General features: G+C 48.2%; 1 protein-coding gene across 1 annotated transcript in view; it reads left to right on the forward strand.

Annotated features, from left to right (window-relative positions):
* Nucleotides 1–598: 598 nt before the first annotated feature.
* The window catches only part of LOC114764463 (unconventional myosin-X-like), a 48490-nt gene continuing 28711 nt past the window's right edge, over nucleotides 599–20377 (forward strand). The window contains exons 1-2 of the mRNA XM_028954134.1: nucleotides 599–953; nucleotides 10722–10820. Of these exons, the coding sequence (XP_028809967.1) occupies nucleotides 933–953; nucleotides 10722–10820 (120 nt within the window). The 5' untranslated portion in view covers nucleotides 599–932. The remainder of the gene's footprint in view (nucleotides 954–10721; nucleotides 10821–20377) is intronic.

The following is a 20377-nucleotide window of genomic DNA, read 5'->3' on the forward strand; positions in this document are numbered from 1 at the left end:
TTACATCTACATTTACCAGACGCCCCCATCCAATCAGTAGTGACTGGGACAGTCCCCCTGGAGACACTCAGGGGTAAGTGTCTTGCTCAGGGACACAATGGTAGTAAGTGGGATTTGAACCTGGACGTAGCTTCTATATTTTAGTAACATCTCCCACTGCATCCACAAAGACATATGACCATCATTCCACCCTTTTATCATCTCCTGGTCTTCTGTTGTCAATTAGATTATCAATCTTTTTTTTATTTCACAAAATGTGTAATGATCTGCTTTGTAATAGAATATCAAACCCTCTTTCACTATCTCATCATATATGTAGCTTTTCTATGGAGACAAGATGATCTGACTCTCTGGTCTTCAGGCAGGTCCGTTTCTCACGGAACACTAACTGTAACCCAAAGATGCAGATTCTTTTGGATGATAAAATGTAAATACACACAAATTTAGCATTTCCTGTCCCTCTGCCCCAGGAACGTCTCCTACATGTCCACGTGACTGCTGGAAATGTCCCTGTGTGATGTCTGGATGAAACATCAACCAAGCACCCAGAAATGAGCTTGTGACCTTATGGATGCGGCCAGTGTGTGTGTGTGTGTGTGTGTGTGAGAAGGAGACACCACCTTTGGAGACATCCTTCTCCTGCATGAGACGATGGAGCAGAAGATGTCAAATCTCCGCGTATATCTTCTGACAGTATGAGACGTTAGAGGAGAAAGATTGATGGTTCGTGGCTGTATTTATTAGAAGGGGCGGGGCCTCGCGTCCAGCCCCGCCCCCCGGCGCTCATTCATTCCGCAGCTGGGCACGGCGCGGTGCTGAAGCGGTGCTGAAGCGGTGCTGAAGCGGTGCTGAAGCGGTGCTGAAGCGGTGCTGAAGCTGGCGAGATCTGCGCAGTGAAGCCTGGACAGCCTGGAGAAGCGGGCAGCGGAGCGATGGAGGCGTTTTTTGACGAGGTGAGGAGGTTTTGTAGAAACGCGGCGCAGTTTCTGCTGGAATGCATCACATAATCGATAAGAGCCGTTTATTCCGAGGAGGTGGCTGCACCTTGGATTACGCTCGTTTTTCCGGGAGAGGGTGGAGGTGTCATGTCGTGCGGTGGGTGGAGGGGAATCCAGCGCAGTCAGCCGCAGCCTTCCTCTGCGCTGCGGACAGCGAGCCTGGACAAATATGATGATGATGATGATGATAAATGCAACGACGTCTGAAGACAGACACTGCGTGCATGAAGTCTGTGTGTGTGTGTGTGTGTGTGTGTGTGTGTGTGTGTGTGTGTGTGTGTACTTGGCCCCATTTGTGAGTCCTGTGTGCTGCAGGCCTCACCCACCCATCACCTGAGGGTCTTTTGCTGTATTTATGTTGCTTCACTACCTTCACACTCAAAAACACACTCATGCATGCATCCAAACACACACACACACACACACACTCATGCATGCTTCCAAACACACACACACTCATGCACGCATCCAAACACACGTTTACACACACACACACACACACACTCATGCACGAATACAAACACACATTTACACACACACACTCATGCATGCATCCAAACACACATGTACACACACACACACACACACTCATGCACAAATACAAACACACATTTACACACACATTCATGCATGCATCCAACCACACGTTTACACACATACACACTCATGCACGCATCCAAACACACATGTACACACACACACACTCATGCACGAATACAAACACACATTTACACACACACACTCATGCATGCATCCAAACACACATGTACACACACACACACACACTCATGCACAAATACAAACACACATTTACACACACACTCATGCATGCATCCAACCACACGTTTACACACATACACACTCATGCACGCATCCAAACACACATGTACACACACACTCATGCATGCATACAAACACACGTTTACACAAACACACACTCATGCATGCATCCAACCACATGTTTACACACATACACACTCATGCACGCATCCAAACACAAGTTTACACACACACACACACACACACACACACACACACACACACACACACACACACACACACACACACTCACATATGCATCCAAACACACATGTACACACACACTCATGCACACATCCAAACACATGTACACACACTCATGCACGCATCCAAACACGTTTACACACACACACACACACACACACACACACACACACACACACACACACACACACACTCATGCACGCATCCAAACACACGTTTACACACACACACACACGAACGCATCCAAACACACATGTACACACACACTAATGCACACATATGCACACCTACAGACGGTTCATGCTCTTACATGGGGCATCTCCTTTCAGGACACCTTTTGAGTGTTTGGTCCTGGTAAAAGGGGGCGTGTAGAAAGTTCCAGTCAGGCTGGTATGAACATGTGGACACTGTCTCACATCCTTGTAGTGGTGGTTGTCTGACAGTTGTCTTCCCTGGGATCCTCGTGGTGCCTGTCTGTGGGACAGTGGCATTGACTGTTTGGGTCATCATGACTCAACACTCTACACCTCCTCGCTCCCCCTGGCAACAGTAGAGTGAAATTCTGACTTGACTTGGCTGGGTCCTAGTGCCCACTACAGCATAGATCAAGGCATGGGCCATCTGTAATGGACAGCTGAGAGGAAGGTTATGAGGGCCGTTTAGGAAATATTTCTGACTTTTGTTACACAAACACACACACATTCACACAGGAAACTGACAATCATGCATTTATACTACTGAATACTCACACACACACACACACACACACACACACACACACATATATATGAAACGCTCACACAGATACAGGTGAAATACTCTTTTGCAGCAACAGAGCAGCCACACACACTCACTAAGTCACAATAAACAATTACCAGGAGGGGAGGTATAGTACTACTCTACAGTTATGAGTCTGTGTGTGTGTCTATGTGTTTCGCGTGAGTAGTTGCTCTGTGCTGATTGTGTGGAGCTGCCACTGGAGATGTTTGACCTATTTTCCATTTCCAGTGACTCTCAGCTCATTGCCAGCAGGAAAACTGCATCACTTTCACAGACATTGTGAGGAAGCTCTTTCAGTTCTATGGGGGGGACTGAAACCCAACTGCTTTTTAGATGGAATTAGGATTGCATTAGTATTGCCTGTAATATATGGAATCAGATTTGTGGCAAAATTTTGAAACAAAACGTTCCTAATATCAAACGAAAATATGACGTTGAAATGTAAAATATTTTTATTCATTTTCATTTTTACTTGTGAGACTTTCAGTTCCGCTGCTCGTTTTTACAATTTCACTGCTGGTTTTTCAGCTCTGCCCCACTTTTGGAACTCTATCACTGCAGCATCAGCTATTAGCTATCACATATGGATCATATCATAATCAGTGCATTTAATACAATAGTCACAATTAGTTAATCGTGCAGTTGATCGTGTGCACAAATCTCATTCCATATATGATCACAAATGGCTGTTACTGCTGTGCATGTGCATCTCGCAGTGATAGGGAATTATAGCCAATAGTGAAAATGAAAAAAAGCGAGATGTAAGCAAAAACATACGCTGTCGTTTCAAAATGTTGGCACAAATCTGATTCCATATTAATATACATTGATCATGAAAAGTGTCTCTATGTTAACAAATGTATACTGTAGATATGCATTTAAATAAGTGTAAAGGGTTAACAAGGTTAGCGGCCAACATCACACTTCTTCCTCTTGTAAGTCGCTTTGGATAAAAGCGTCTGCTAAATAAAGTAAAGTAAAGTAAAGTACTTCTTAAGTTACCACCTATCTACATGTTTGAGAGGAGGAACTAACTACCCATACTGCCATTGTGTTGGTGTGTAAGTACTTGTGATGACTTCCAGTAAAAAGGGAGGGGTCTGAAGACCTAACTGAATGCTCTCACACAGCCACATTTTGTCAATACTTTACATGCCCAGTTGTAGACCATGGGTGGGTCCAGTGAGTACACACTCATCACGTCCATCTTGACCCCCCTCTCAAGGCAGCTTTTGATTACCGAATCGTTGTCAGAGCCTTAGTGGAACGTTAAGAATGTGTCACGCCGTTCATCTTAGAAAGTTTTAGGAAGAAATAGAAGATCAATCATTTGATCAATCATAGCAGCTGCTATGTTACACAGCGTCGGGGTTACACAGCGTCGGGCGTTACACAGCGTCGGGCGTTACACAGCGTCGGGCGCTACACAGCGTCGGGCGCTACACAGCGTCGGGCGCTACACAGCGTTGGGCGTTACACAGCGTTGGGTGTTACACAGCGGTGGGCGGTACATGGCGTAATGCATTACACAGCGGTGGGCGTTACACAGTGGTGGGCGTTACACAGTGGTGGGGGTTACACAGCGTCGAGTGTTCCACAGCGTCGGGTGTTCCACAGCGTCGGGTGTTACACGGCGTTGGGCGTTCCACAGCGACGGGCGGTACATGGCGTAATGCATTACACAGCGGTGGGCGTTACACAGCGGTGGGCGTTACACAGCGGTGGGGGTTACACAGCGTCGGGTGTTACACGGCGTTGGGCGTTCCACAGCGACGGGCGGTACATGGCGTAATGCATTACACAGCATCGGGCGTTACACAGCGGCGTACATTACACAGCGTCAGGCTCTTTTTACTCTTAGCACAAAATATCTGCTGTTTTTACTTTTTTTGCTTTATACATTGATTTTCACTCATTTGCACACCTTCATCCTACCTGTTACACATATTTTATGTTAAAGATAACTGTGACAGGCGTTACAAAGTGTCACATAGTGTCTGGCATTAAACAGCGACAGACGTTAAACAGCAACGGGGGTTAAAGAGCGGCACGTGTTACACAGTGAGGTGCGTTACACAGGTGCGTTAATACACAGTATTGGACGTTACACAACGATGGCCATTACACACCGTCGGGCATTAAACAACGACAGGCATTACACAGCGACTGGCATTACATGCCGACTGGCATTACACAGCGTTGGGCATTAAACAGCAATGGCCGTTACAGAGTATCAGGCAATACACAGTGTGGGGTGTTCCACAGCACGGCCATTAAACAGCGACGGGCATTACACAGTGACTTGTGTTAAACAATGACGGGCGTTAAACAGCGACAGTCATTAAACAGCGTGTTACACAGCAAGGGACGTTACACAGCAAGGGGCGTTACACAGTGACGGGTGTTACACAACAATGGCTGGTTACACAGTGACTGGTGTTTAACCACGATAGGCGTTATACAGCGAAACGAACCAGAGGGCCACCACCATCATAACGATCTTCAAATTGACCTGTAGCATTTTAATGGACATGCAATGTACACCACACTAGACCAGTATCTCCAAACATGGACAGATGCTCTATACTGGACTTTCCCACCTTTACAATTGCGTTACTTTTTCTCTTCTTGGACAAATCATCACAAACCCTGCACTGACACCATTTGCAGGCTCACTCTACACTGGAAGGGGGTCCCACTCTGTATCACTCCTTGTCAAAGCCAATTGAGACATACTATATATGATTTTTTTGGCTATATAAGAAATAAATGTTGTTGTTGTTACACAGTGTCTGGTGTTACACATTATGAGATTAGAGACTGGACATTGCAGGGTTATGCAAAATGTATGGTGGTTGGCTGAATTGGCATTTGTTTTTGCAATCACATTGGAGGGATGGACAAATTACAAAAGTAGGGCAACAGTGATCGATCTTGTCTCTCCTTCAAAATTGATGTGGTCTTCCAGTAACTTCACTTACCTGCTGGAATCGGGGTCAGGATCTATGCTTCTGAAACCAAAGGGCAGAGTTTACATCACTGCACTCAGCTTTGTAGACATCTACGTCTGGACTACTGCCTGTCCCAGGAAGTTCTACAGTAGTCACCACAGCCACATAGACCCCTCTCATGTCCATCTGTCACCATTGGCCCCTAGGCATATCTGTCATTCCCAGAGGCAGGGTGTAGAGTTCTTGAAGTTCCACTTTGCTTTTCCGGGAGAATTCTTGCCGGGATTGCAAAATTCCTGACCTTGACTTCATTTGTGCTCCTGCTGCTGGAGCCATTTTCCCGATTCACTTCCATATTGTTGAATTTAAGAGCTTTTCAAGTGAAAGAAATTCTTACTTACTTACTTATTGCTTACTGGTTGAACTTTTGTCAAGAAATTAAGCATTACAATTTAATTAGATAAATGAAAAATGTTAATAAGCAAACCGTGGCCTCGTTGTGTGAGTTTATTCAGGATTATTTTATTGTAATCTGGGATAAGCGACCATGGACTAATTAGTCCCCTACTCAGTGCTGATGGGATGGCAGAGCAGAATCTGTTATCCGTGTCATTAGGATGGGCTGTAGATATGTTCTGGAGCTACATGCTTATTCTAATCTTCACCCAGTAAGGAGAGAAAAACTTTTCTGACCCAGTTACAGCCACTTCTGGTATGGATCATTGGTGTGAATTAAACCCCAAGTCTCTGCGGGGGACATACAGCATGAAAGATGGACATAATTCACAAATTTCTCACCTCATGGTTAAAGCAGCAGATGCGAGGAGCGTGGGATTATTGGAGCCCTGACACATTCACTACGTTCCACTGTGTGGAGGAGAATGAGGGTTAACACACACTCATACACACTCACAGAGCGTATCCCACCATGTGAACCATATGTTGCTCTCCGCATTATCAGCAGCAGGAGCCCAATGACCTTTAATTTGGCTGACTGTCTCCCGTCCAGATGCAGGTCTGGTACAGGAAGGATCATGTGACTAAGTTCATTTCTTCTACATGACCAAATGAAAATCATAAGGAAGCAGGAGGCATCTGAAAGTGGGACACAGTGCCAGTGAAAGTTATTTATAGCAGATCTGCAGAACAGCTAGTAGTCACTCACACTCCATTCTCTCTCTCTCTCTCTCTCTCTGTGATTGTACATTTGTTCCTTAGTCTTTAATTTAATACATTTCTGTTACCATTTTGTTTCTAATTTCAAATGAAAGTCCTCTTCGCCCATCAGTCAGTCATCCTTCCCTCCATCTTTAATGCTCCAGCCACCTCTGAGCAGGGTCCTGTTTTCCTAGTTCTGTCACGGGATGGATGCTGAACGTATCGCTTAACTAACGTACAAAGAGGTTGACATCACTATCAGTACAGGTCAGAGGGAGCAGGACATACAGCACGATGACCCCACTGAGACATGATACCAACAGGGCCGCTTCATCCACGAAACAGCAGGTGCACACGTTCCGGATTCTCATCCACATTCTCTCTACGTGCACGATTACCTTCTGCAGAAGTGTATAATACACCCAAAAACCATACAAGAACTGCAGTACGCTGTGTTTCTTCAGATGCTGTTGTAAGGATGGACATCACGGGAGCCTGCTTTTGTGTTGCATAACAGCTGTCTGCAGGGGGAGGTGTGGCATTCCTGTGTCGACGGTTGTGGGTGAAGATTCGGCACCCCTGTTTTACATGCCTTTTGTCTGACGGCAACGTGTGAAGTATCAGCCGTCAGGACCGCCCACCCTCTTTGTCTTCCCCAAATTGGTGACATCAGAAACAACAGGTTCTGATTGGTCAGTGACAACTTCCTGTAGGCCAGTGACAACCAGGGGTATAAAGGTCTGCTCACATGTGGAAAAGGGACTCTGAGCTTTCTTGCTCAGGGGGTTTTCCATCGGAAGCCGGAAGGCTTCTGAGCCTTTCTCTCCCCCTCTTTTTCTCTTCTCCCTCTTTACTCTTTCTTTTTTACATTCAATATTCACATGTAACTACAATAATTATTTACCGGTGTTAATAAATTAGAAACTGTTCATTTTTAACCTATTGTGCCATGCCTCTTTCTGCCAGGTAACATCAAATTGGAGTGGTTGAATACAGTGCTTTGAGTGGAGTGAGAAAGTTTTTCTACACACTCTCTTCTCCCACACCACATGGTCTTTTTTACACTGTCTGTGCTCAATGGTGGCTGATGGGAAGGCATTTTATCCTGTCAGTTATCCTCTGATTGTCTTTGGTTCTTCTCACGTAGAGAAACATATGAACATTTATGATGGGCTCCACCAGCTCTCACCTTTCATCTTCATCTATTTCTTTTTATCTGCTGCAAGAAGTGAGGCCATATTTCTGCAAAAAAAAGAATGGGGGGCTTTAGGTAAACAGCCTAAAGACCCCCATCACACAGCACAAAGATGATAAAAGCAGATGCAAGATTCTAACAAATGAAACACTGAATAGTTGATGACTGAGTGATGTCCACAAAAATACTTTTTTAATACGTAGGCATACTTTGAGGGGAGAGCTGAACTAGTTAGGAGAGATCCCACTCTGGTCTGTTTACCGCTTGATTCAGCTAACCACTGCTCACCTAGTAAACCCACCCAAAAAGTCACAGTTGCAGGTGGAAGCAGAACTTTTCCTTATAGAAAACTTGTTACGTTACGTTTCATCCCAGGGTGTCAGGACGCTGGTGGCGAACGGTGTGGCAGGGAAAGGACACAGGACACATGTGCACGACTTTAAGTAGAAAGGGGTTTACTTTTAACAAAAGCACGACATACTGAAAAACAGGCAAATACATGGTAAATAATTCAATGTCCCGGCGAGGACTAGACACAACAGGAATCCCTACATACAAGCAACAACAGGTGAATACAATTTGGATAAGAGCAGAACCCAACAGCATAAAAAAACTCACAGTACCCCAAACCGTGTTTTACCGGTAGTAAACAAAAATCTTAACATCTTTTATATTTTACATTCTTCTTTTGACTTGATGACAGCTTTGCACATTCTTGACGTTCTCTCAGTCAGCCTCATTAGGTTGTCATCTAGAATGGTTCAATATAATTCCATATGTCCTTCTTCATAGTTTGTAGGTCGTCAGTAGTCATTAAAGAAAATAGCAGAGTGAGAAGGGGTGTCCAAACTTTTGACTTGTACTCTACATTGTAAAAAGTGCTGTACAGATATAAATTGACTACAGAATAAATTGTCTGAAGCAGCTACATGCCTCTCTCTCACCTGTAAGAATGAGGACAGCTGTTACAGATGTGTGTGTGCGTGTGCATATGGCTGTTACAGATGCATGTGTGTGTGTGTGTGTGGTTTTTGGTGAGGTTGTGGAGGACCAAATTTTGATGAGGTTGTGGGGGACCGGGTTTTTGGTGAGGTTGTGGAGGGTTTTAGTGAGGTTAATTTAACTGGAGGTTAGACAGACAATGATGTGTGAGTGTGTGTTTGTGTGTGTGTGTGTGTGTGTGTGTGGCCAGCTGGCTTTTGTTTTGGCATATGCCGCTGCATCCCCAGAGTGGGTGCACTGGTCTCTTTTGTGGACAGTAGCTGTGCTGGGAGGAATGGACCATCTGGCTTTTAACAGGCATGTTCTCCTAGTAAAAACACACATACGCACTGTGTACAATCCCCTCACACGTAAATGTCTCCTCACACTTAAAATATATAGTCAAACACACATTTGCGGCTTTGTCTTTTTCAGAAAGGGTTGGAACTATTGATATGTGAAGTGAAGTGATTGTCACATGTGATACACAGCAGCACAGCACACGGTGCACACAGTGAAATTTGTCCTCTGCATTTAACCCATCACCCTGAGTGAGCAGTGGGCAGCCATGACAGGCGCCCGGGGAGCAGTGTGTGGGGATGGTGCTTTGCTCAGTGGCACCTCAGTGGCACCTTGGCGGGTCAGGATTCGAACCGGCAACCTTCTGATTACGAGGCCACTTCCTTAACCGCTAGGCCACCACTGCCCCCCGCTAGGCCACCACTGCCCCGCCGCTGTGTACAGACATGTGTACAGACATTAGGGCTGGTCGATATGGCAAAAAAAGGTATCACAATATAATTTTGATTAAGACACAAGAAAGAATAAATAGTGTATTAAAATTTGTAACCAAATAGAAAACAAAGCCCAGTTCTTTAGTAAATGAATTGTGCTTCATAGGCTCACATTGTCACCGCAACAAGGGTTATTATCCAGACATTTTACATGGGAAATGGGCTTTTCCTTATGGAAATATGTGTTTTTTAGCAGCTTCAGTGTGTAGGATATAATAAACCCCAGTGATGTGCATGGTGGGGGATCATGGGGGAATAATAGGGAAAGACCAGATGAGAGGCGAGATGCTACAAACAAATTGAGTGTGAAACCCTGAAACCTGAAACACGTCCAGGTCCAAACTCTTTAAGAGCAGATGTGAAGTGATTGTCACATGTGATACACAGCAGCACGGTGCACACAGGGAAATTAGTCCTCTGCATTTAACCCATGACCCTGAGTGAGCAGTGGGCACCATGACAGGCGCCCGGGGAGCAGTGTGTGGGGACGGTGCTTTGCTCAGTGGCACCTTAGCGGATCGGGATTCAAACAGTCCTTGCTTAGCTGAAACTCTTGTTTCCTCTCCATGTTGGGGCAGCACATGGATGTCAGAAGGGCTTCAGTTAAGGTGTCCGATAATGGTGTGAAATTAAACGCTGGTCTAGATAATTGTCAAAATGCGTAATATCAGCTCCCAGGTCCTGACCAGACCAATTATTGGTCGATTGCTAGTTTAAATCTGTTAGCTGTAGAATGCACATGTGCGTTAAGATGGTTTTTAAGTCATGGTGTTGCATGTGTGTTGCTGGGTATATGTATGTGTGTGCTGTATTGATGTTTAACACAGTGCTTGTGTTGCAGGGTGCACGTGTTTGGGTTCGAGAAAAGGAACAGCTGATACCGTCAACTGTCAACTCCTGTGGAGACGGAACCCTCGTTCTTACTACTGACTATGGAGAGGTAGGAAGCACACACCATCACACTACCACACAGCACATGGTTTGTCACTGAGAAACTACATGAATCTCTTAATTTGTATAAAGTGTTAGATGAGGTCTGTCATGACATTATCTGGGTGATTAGGCCTTTTTCACAGTAAGGATAGAAAAAGCAGGATGGGATGACTTTCATGTGATTGCACAGATGTATTTGACATCAGACCTGACAGGTAAATCAGAGCCAGACTCTGGTCAAGAACTAAAGACTCTCATTTCCCAAGAACATGAACCAGAAGATCACAATGTCACAGGTTCAAAACCCCACTTACTACCACTGTCTCTGTAATCAGCGCTACTTAATTTCATTACAAAACTATTGTAATTTGTTACAGTTACTGGGGGAAAAGGATGTAATTAACTTAAATTTGTTACTTGTAAATTTGTTTATATCTTAATACTGTAAACAAATGAATGCTGATATGTTTAATGTTTAATGTGGTGTAGCAGGAACCATGGAACAAATCAGTGTAGCTATAACGATTGTTGATGAGTTGCTGGTCCTGACATGGAACCTATTTGTTCGAATATTGGAGCTGGACTGTTCCCGCGCTGTATCCTGCTACAAAAAGCCATCACTATAAAGTATAAAGATGTTAGAAAAATAAATAAATAAATAAATAAGCATTATATTTATTGCTTTTGACCTTTGCGTTGTGATACGATGCGGCTCTGAAACCTGAAAGAGGTTGAATACGGCAGTGATTATAAACTGACTACAGCAGTTTAATTCAACTCATATTACCGTGACACAATGTGGTAGGTGGTCTGCTGGAGAAATATGTTCCTGCCAGGTGTATTTTACCAGGATGGACATGAGATGGGTGGAGGAATCATAAAGCTCCTCATATTATTCAGTACTTTTGAATGTGAGATATTTGATTCAGCAGTAGTTTCTAACTGTATGGTCATTACGAAGTCTGATTATGTGTTGCCTCTTATTATAATGTCATCAAATGTAATGATATCACAATCTTGGAGTGAGGGTGGATTTGCAGACATGCTGATCTGGCTGGGGTCAGTGGTTCTGACTCACGCTGGCGGGAGGAGGTGGATTGGTAGCCGGTGTGGCTCGAGAGTGAGAGTTGAGGTGAGGTGGGCTGAGGTGTGAGTGTGTGAGAGAGTACACAAGGGTCGCATCATGATTTCAGTCCATTCAGGAGGGGTGTGCACGGAGAATAATCTGACAGAGCGAAGTTAAAAGCCGGTAATTTGCTCCGTCTGATTCGGTAGGCAGAGAGAAGAAATGGGGCACAGGATAGGGTCTTTAGCAGATAACTCATCAGTCAAATGTGGCACGCAGAAAACGGCAGAAAATGCAGAATGCAATCCCACAGACAGGGGTAATAGAGTAACGCATGGTCTAGGGGCAAACAGGGTCGATATCAGGAAGGCGGTCAGGATATTGGCAGTAGCACAGAACCATGAAGAACCATGAACAAGTGACATCATCCTGGAATGCCTCCAGGATCACTGGCCCTCAAGGGCTGAGCACCTCCGTTGAGGACACAACCACTTCTGTGACGCCCAGGGGCTGGATGCACACAGGCGGCGCTCATGTGCCTGATGAACAGGTCCTGATCGCTCCCACCTGAGGCTGAGGACATGGCTGCGGCACTAATGTGGACATTGCCCTAACCTTGTAGTGTTGGTTTTGTTCCTGTATTGGCCTCCCACAACCATGCATATATTCACACACATACAGACAGCAAGTCCAGAGTTTTCATGTGGGTGTTGAGTTCAGTCAGGCAGCTCTGCAGTTTACTGTCCTACTTCTGCTCTCCTGCATCTCATGTTCATGAATATTCACATCCTCTCTCACCCAAAACTCAGCCACTGCTGTGGGTTCCATTAAGCATATGTCTTACAAATGCAAGTTAAATTAGCAGATCAACATTGCGTTTAATGCTGCGTACTTGTCACTCATTCTGGCATGGATCGAACCCTGGCAGAGAACTGGGGATGAAGACAAACATGGCAGTTCTGGCCGAGTTTCAGGAGAAGGAATAGTAATTCCACTGTTCCACTGGTAGTCTTGTGAAACGGAATCTTTAGAAATACACTGGATTCGGGAGAAATCAGCAGGTCAGGTGGCCGTGTGAATTTGGATCTTTAGAGATGTAACTGTGCGCTGGATTCAGGTGAAATCAGCAGGTCAGGTGGTCGTGTGAATTTGGATCTTTAGAGATGTAACTCTGCTCTGGATTCAAGGGAAATCAGCAGGTCAGGTGGTCGTGTGAAATGAGATCTTTAGAGATGTAACTCTGCTCTGGATTCAGGTGAACTCAGCAGGTCAGGTGGTCGTGTGAATTTGGATCTTTAGAGATGTAACAGTGCACTGGATATGGGTGAACTCAGCAGGTCAGGTGGTCGTGTGAATTTGGATCTTTAGAGATGTAACTGTGCTCTGGATTCAGGTGAACTCAGCAGGTCAGGTGGTCGTGTGAATTTGGATCTTTAGAGATGTAACAGTGCGCTGGATTCAGGTGAAATCAGCAGGTCAGGTGGTCGTGTGAATTTGGATCTTTAGAGATGTAACTGTGCTCTGGATTCGGGTGAAATCAGCAGGTCAGGTGGTCGTGTGAATTTGGATCTTTAGAGATGTAACAGTGCGCTGGATTCAGGTGAACTCAGCAGGTCAGGTGGTCGTGTGAATTTGGATCTTTAGAGATGTAACAGTGCGCTGGATTCAGGTGAAACGGGATCTTTAGAGATGTAACAGTGCACTGGATTCAGGTGAAATCAGCAGGTCAGGTGGTCGTGTGAATTTGGATCTTTAGAGATGTAACAGTGCACTGGATTCAGGTGAAATCAGCAGGTCAGGTGGTCGTGTGAATTTGGATCTTTAGAGATGTAACAGTGTGCTGGATTCAGGTGAAATCAGCAGGTCAGGTGGTCGTGTGAATTTGGATCTTTAGAGATGTAACTGTGCGCTGGATTCGGGTGAAATCAGCAGGTCAGGTGGTCGTGTGAATTTGGATCTTTAGAGATGTAACAGTGCGCTGGATTCAGGGGAAACAGGATCTTTAGAGATGTAACTGTGCTCTGGATTCAGGTGAACTCAGCAGGTCAGGTGGTCGTGTGAATTTGGATCTTTAGAGATGTAACTGTGCTCTGGATTCGGGTGAAATCAGCAGGTCAGGTGGTCGTGTGAATTTGGATCTTTAGAGATGTAACAGTGCGCTGGATTCAGGTGAAACGGGATCTTTAGAGATGTAACAGTGCGCTGGATTCAGGGGAAACAGGATCTTTAGAGATGTAACTGTGCGCTGGATTCAGGTGAAATCAGCAGGTCAGGTGGTCATGTGAATTTGGATCTTTAGAGATGTAACTGTGCTCTGGATTCGGGTGAAATCAGCAGGTCAGGTGGTCGTGTGAATTTGGATCTTTAGAGATGTAACAGTGCGCTGGATTCAGGTGAAATCAGCAGGTCAGGTGGTCGTGTGAATTTGGATCTTTAGAGATGTAACAGTGCACTGGATTCAGGTGAAATCAGCAGGTCAGGTGGTCGTGTGAATTTGGATCTTTAGAGATGTAACAGTGCGCTGGATTCAGGTGAAACGGGATCTTTAGAGATGTAACAGTGCGCTGGATTCAGGTGAAATCAGCAGGTCAGGTGGTCGTGTGAATTTGGATCTTTAGAGATGTAACTGTGCTCTGGATTCGGGTGAAATCAGCAGGTCAGGTGGTCGTGTGAATTTGGATCTTTAGAGATGTAACAGTGCGCTGGATTCAGGTGAAACGGGATCTTTAGAGATGTAACAGTGCGCTGGATTCAGGTGAAATCAGCAGGTCAGGTGGTCGTGTGAATTTGGATCTTTAGAGATGTAACTGTGCTCTGGATTTGGGTGAAATCAGCAGGTCAGGTGGTCGTGTGAATTTGGATCTTTAGAGATGTAACTGTGCTCTGGATTCAGGTGAAACAGGATCTTTACAGATCTGACTCTGCTCTGGATTCAGGTGAACTCAGCAGGTCAGGTGGTCGTGTGAATTTGGATCTTTAGAGATGTAACTGTGCTCTGGATTCAGGTGAAACGGGATCTTTAGAGATGTAACAGTGCGCTGGATTCAGGTGAAATCAGCAGGTCAGGTGGTCGTGTGAATTTGGATCTTTAGAGATGTAACAGTGCGCTGGATTCAGGTGAAATCAGCAGGTCAGGTGGTCGTGTGAAACAGGATGTTTAGAAGTCATCCCCAGAATCCTTGCTGGTCCAAGTACTGCTGAGGCATCCATGCTGACATCTTCCCCCACCCACTCATACTTGCTCTTGTCACTGAGGAGAATGAATAATTCAGTGCTTCCCTAGTATGTGCATGACCTACTTCCAGTGCTGGTTTTGATTGGGCCAAAGTGTGTGAGCTGGACAGGGTTCTCCACAGTGCTAAATGGAACCAGTGATGGGTGTAGGAAGGAACTGTAGATGGTGAGAGAGCAGAGGTTTGAGGTGGATGAGATGTTCCATAGCCAGTCATAGGATCTGGCCAGTCAACAGGGGATCAGGGGATGATGCAAACACTCAATAGGGATAATGGAGCTGGTGGGTTCATTCTCCCCCAGTCTTCAGATATGGCTCTTTATCCAAAACTTCATTTTTGAATGGAGGATCTTAGAGACAATTTAAAAAATGCACACACACTGTGCCTCTGCAGTGACTCTGACATGTTTCCATGGAAACGATCATCCAGTTATGGACTAAGCCTGTATTGTGTGTGATTGGCTAATCTCATTTACAGCATTTACAGCATTTCAAGTATGGATTTATGAGCAAGTGCCCAGCTCCAGAACACAGTTAAAAGGGAGCAACATTAAAAAACGTAATAAAATAACAGTGGTTCTGAAACATTTTCAGTTCAACATCTTGAAAATGTTCAAGATCCTTTGACTTTGATCTTTGGTGATGGCATCAGCCATACACTGCTGGAACTGCACATTTGTTAAACGTTGTGGAGAAGCTACATTATAAAATAAAATATCCAATGCCTGTCTGCAATTTTATGTACGGTTATCTCTGCGAGGATGCATCTCACATCCACCAGTGGTGGCCTAGCGGTTAAAGCCACTGTTATCAACAGGAGCCCAGTGGAGAGAGTGGACAGTATCCTGTCATGGTCCTGTCACATCAACACCGTGGTGAAAAAGGCCCGGCAGCATCTTTACCACCTTAGACGCCTGAGAGACTTCAGACTGCCCTCCAAGGTGCTCAGGAACTTCTACTCCTGCACCATTGAGAGCATCCTGATGGGAAATAACTCAACCTGGTTCAGGAACAGCACCATGCAGGACAGGCGAGCCCCACAGAGGGTGGTTCCATCAGCTGAACGAATCATCTGTACCAAGCTCCCTGACCTTCTATCTATCTACAGCAAACGTTGCTGTACCAGGGCCAGGAAGATAGTGAAGGACCTCAGCCACCCCAACAATGGACTCTTCTCTCTGCTGCGATCAGGGAAGCGCTTTCACTCCCTGAAGTCCAACACAGAGAGAATGAGGAGGAGCTTCTTCCCGCAGGCTGTCCGAGCTCTCAACAACAACAGTACATAGTTCCAAAGCAGAAGACACATTTTGTTGTGTCACCGTGTGCTGTGCTGCAGTTTATCACAATGACAATCACTTCACTTTCACTTTTTCACTTTCACATCACGTGTGTGTGTGTGTCAGGATTGCCTGCAGCTGGGCTCCACACCTGACTCAAATCCTGACGCCCCATAAATGCCGGAAGTTTCCGCCCCTTCTGGGTCTCTGGCATTTTCGTGAACTCTCTGCACGAACTTGACCTTGTTTAGTTTTATGTGTTTTGAGTTCTGGCAATCGCCACACGCCTACGGGTTTGTTTCAGTTCTTGATTTATGTTTACTGTTACTGTTTTCGGCCACCGCGCCATTGTTTCTTTGTATTTCGTTATTGTTTGTTAAAATAAAACCCCTTCCCAGTATGTCAAACCTCTGCGCTTCCTTCCCCCGTAAGTCCGTAGTCGTGACAGAATGCCAGAGACCCACCCAAAAGCGCAGAGGTAGAAAGCAGAGGAGAAGAGACGCCGCGAGGGGCGCAGCACGGCGTGGCGAACGCGGACGGCAGGGGAGAGACGCGCCGCCCGTTCTGGTGGAGCGTTTTCTCCCCGAGAAGCCGTGGTACGCGGCGCCGAGTGATGACGTCACCCCCGGGAAACTCCGCGAAACCCGGAAGCGACAACGTCAGCGGGTGAGTGGGCGGAGCGAGGACGTTGGCGTCGGCAGCAGCGAGGAAGTGACTTGGGCAGCGAGCGCAGAAGATGCGACCCCCACGATCTTCGGCATGTCGAGCCAAGAACTCTGCGCTCTGCTGGCAAGGCTCCCCGTGGACTGGGACGACACGGACGACGACGAGAGCACGGGAGACGAGAGTTGGGCTCCGCCCATCGCGCCAGTCTGCGATCGTCGCAAGGTCCGTGGGGACCCACGTCACTTCCAGGGGGGTGAGAAGCGACAAAGGCGGCGTTCCTCCAGTGAGGAGGTGGGCAGCCTCCAGCCCGAATGGCCAGAGTACTGCCCATGGGAGCTTATCGCGCCATGGGTCCAGGATGTCCGCAGGGTGGACGACCCTTGGAGTCACCGGTGGGAGGACACGGATGACGAAAGCGATGATGACGTGGATTTTCGGTGGGCGGTCATTGCCGGGATGGCTCCGCCCAGCGTGTGCGTCCGAGATCATCGCGGCGTCCGTGATGACCCATGTGACTTCCGGGGGTACGAGGTGGACACGGACGACGACCAGGATGACGCCGTTTGGGCAGTCGGTGCCGGGATGGCTCCGCCCATCGCGCCCATCCAGGATCGTCACGAGGTCCGTGGAGACCCACGTCCCTCCCAGCAGTGTGAGGAAAGCTGGTGGAAGAGGGCGACGGGAGGTCGCCAGCCAGCAACTGCGCTGCCGGGACTGCCTCGCAGGGAATCCTCCATTCCTGCTCCAGTCGCCGACCCGCCTTCCCTCTGCCCGGACGTTCCCCAGCGAAATGGCAGCGCAGCACCAGCGCCCACACCTGCTGAAGAAGACGTCCACCCCCCTCCACACCACACACCTACCACCATCTCCAGCGACGTGCCCAGCCCCGTGTGGGACAGCCCAATTGTCCCAGGACCCTTCAGTGGGGCAGCAGACACTGATAAGACCACCACCATCCTCTCGTGTCTGCTTGGGTCAGCATGGGGCTGGAGCGCAGCCCTCTGGCAGCAGGGAGAGACAGACAGCAGTTTTCGGGACTTCCAGCAGAGACTGAGGGCGGAGTTTGATCGGCCAGAGCCTGAGCCAGGGATCGAACTCTGCCCCTCCACCACATCCAGCGCCAGTCAGGATCCGGGGCAAGAAGACCCAGCACTGGCGGGCGACGAGAAGGTCGCGCCTCCCGAGATCCTGGCTGTGCCCCCTGAGGAGGTCCCGGAGTGCTCAGAGAGGGAACTAGACGACCCTCTCTTCTGTCTGTCTCTGTCTGTGTGTGTGTGCGTGGCATATGTGTCCGTATGTCGCCCCCACTTCCCCTCTTTGTGTCCACCAGATGGCGACCCAGCCGCGGAGCCGAACCCCAGGGAGGAGGTTCCTGACCCGAATGTGCTGGTCCAAGGCGAGGTGGACAAGCCCCAAGGTACCCCTAAGTCCAGCCGGGGGGGGTGCTCCCCCAAAGAATTTTTTGGGGGGGTGCAGTTCGGGTTGGGGACTCCTCCTGAGGGGAGGGGAGGTGGGGAAGCGATGGAGCTGGGTCCTCCGGTAGCCAGTGAGGAGGGCGGGCCAGGCATGGGCCTGCGTCTGCCTCCAGAGGGGTGGAGCGCCATAGAGCCCCCGGGTAGGCATGAGGACCCAGCTGGGACAGACAGGAAGAGGGCCTGCTTGTCCCAACGGACGCAGAAGGGGCTAGCCGGATGGTCTGGCAATGCCCCCCCCTTGGCACCAGGGCCGTGCAGCGAGAGGGGCTGCATAGTCCCAGAAGGCACCAGCCTGGGGTGCCTGGAACAGTCGCCGGAGGCTCTGGGACAGTCTCCCTGCGCGGTGCAGGGGGTGACACAAGAAGTGTCAGAGGGGACGTGTGGAGACAGGGCCCACACATACCCAGATGGATCGGCCCTGATTATTGTGTGCAGGTACGAGAGTCCGGGGCCGCCAAGCGGGACCACGCCGGGGAGCCAGGCCGAGGGTCCGGGGCCGCCATGCGGGACCACGCCGGGGAGCCAGGCCGAGGGTCCGGGGCCGCCATGCGGGACCACGCCGGGGAGCCAGGCCGAGGGTCCGGGGCCGCCATGTGGGACCACGCCGGGGAGCCAGGCCGAGGGTCCGGGGCCGCCATGCGGGACCACGCCGGGGAGCCAGGCCGAGGGTCCGGGGCCGCCAAGCGGGACCACGGCGGGGAGCCAGGCCGAGGGTCCGGGGCCGCCACGCCTGACCACGCCGGGGAGCCAGGCCGAGGGACCGGGGCCGCCACGCCTGACCACGCCGGGGAGCCAGCCCGAGGGACCGGGGCCGCCACGCCTGACCACGCCGGGGAGCCAGCCCGAGGGACCGGGGCCGCCACGCCTGACCACGCCGGGGAGCCAGCCCGAGGGACCGTGTCCTCCAAGGGGAGGATACAGCAGGGCAGGAGCCCTGTGGTTGCCGCCGTCCGCCCCGCCGCCTCCACTGATGGTACTGTTGGGGCTCCGAGGACGTAGCCCTTGGAGGGGGGGCTCTGTCAGGATTGCCTGCAGCTGGGCTCCACACCTGACTCAAATCCTGACGCCCCATAAATGCCGGAAGTTTACGCCCCTTCTGGGTCTCTGGCATTTTCGTGAACTCTCTGCACGAACTTGACCTGGTTTAGTTTTATGTGTTTTGAGTTCTGGCAATCGCCACACGCCTACGGGTTTGTTTCAGTTCTTGATTTATGTTAAACTGTTTTCGGCCACCGCGCCATTGTTTCTTTGTATTTCGTTATTGTTTGTTAAAATAAAACCCCTTCCCAGTATGTCAAACCTCTGCGCTTCCTTCCCCCGTAAGTCTGTAGTCGTGACAGTGTGTGTGTGTGTGTGTGTGTGTGTGTTGTGTACATATGTATCTCTTAAGATGTACAGTGATATACGTATATACACATATTGCACTTGAGAAAAACACTATGGAGTACTGGATGTGTGTGTTTGTGTGGTCAGTTGCTGTAGAGCCTGACAGCGGTTGGAAGAAAAGACCTTCTGAATCTCTCTGTCCCACATCGTGGTGCTGCAGCCTGCCACTGAAGGAGCTGCTCAGTGCTTTCAGGGTCTCCTGCATGGGGTGGGAGATGTTGTCCAGCAGGGATGACAGCTTAGCCACCATTCTCCTCACTCACCACCTCCACTGGTGCACAGAGCTGTTTTAACTGCATGAATTAATTAGATTTAAATATTAATTAATTAGTAACATTGATACTAATGAATCACATTTGGAGAGAAAGGATAAAGTATGTATATATATGCACCTTGTTACCTGTATCCCTAATCACAATGAATATTGTCTTCAAACTTCAAACACAGTTCAATGTTCTGCAG

Source organism: Denticeps clupeoides, chromosome 15, assembly GCF_900700375.1.
Source record: "Denticeps clupeoides chromosome 15, fDenClu1.1, whole genome shotgun sequence".
In the NCBI taxonomy this organism is placed as follows: domain Eukaryota; kingdom Metazoa; phylum Chordata; class Actinopteri; order Clupeiformes; family Denticipitidae; genus Denticeps; species Denticeps clupeoides.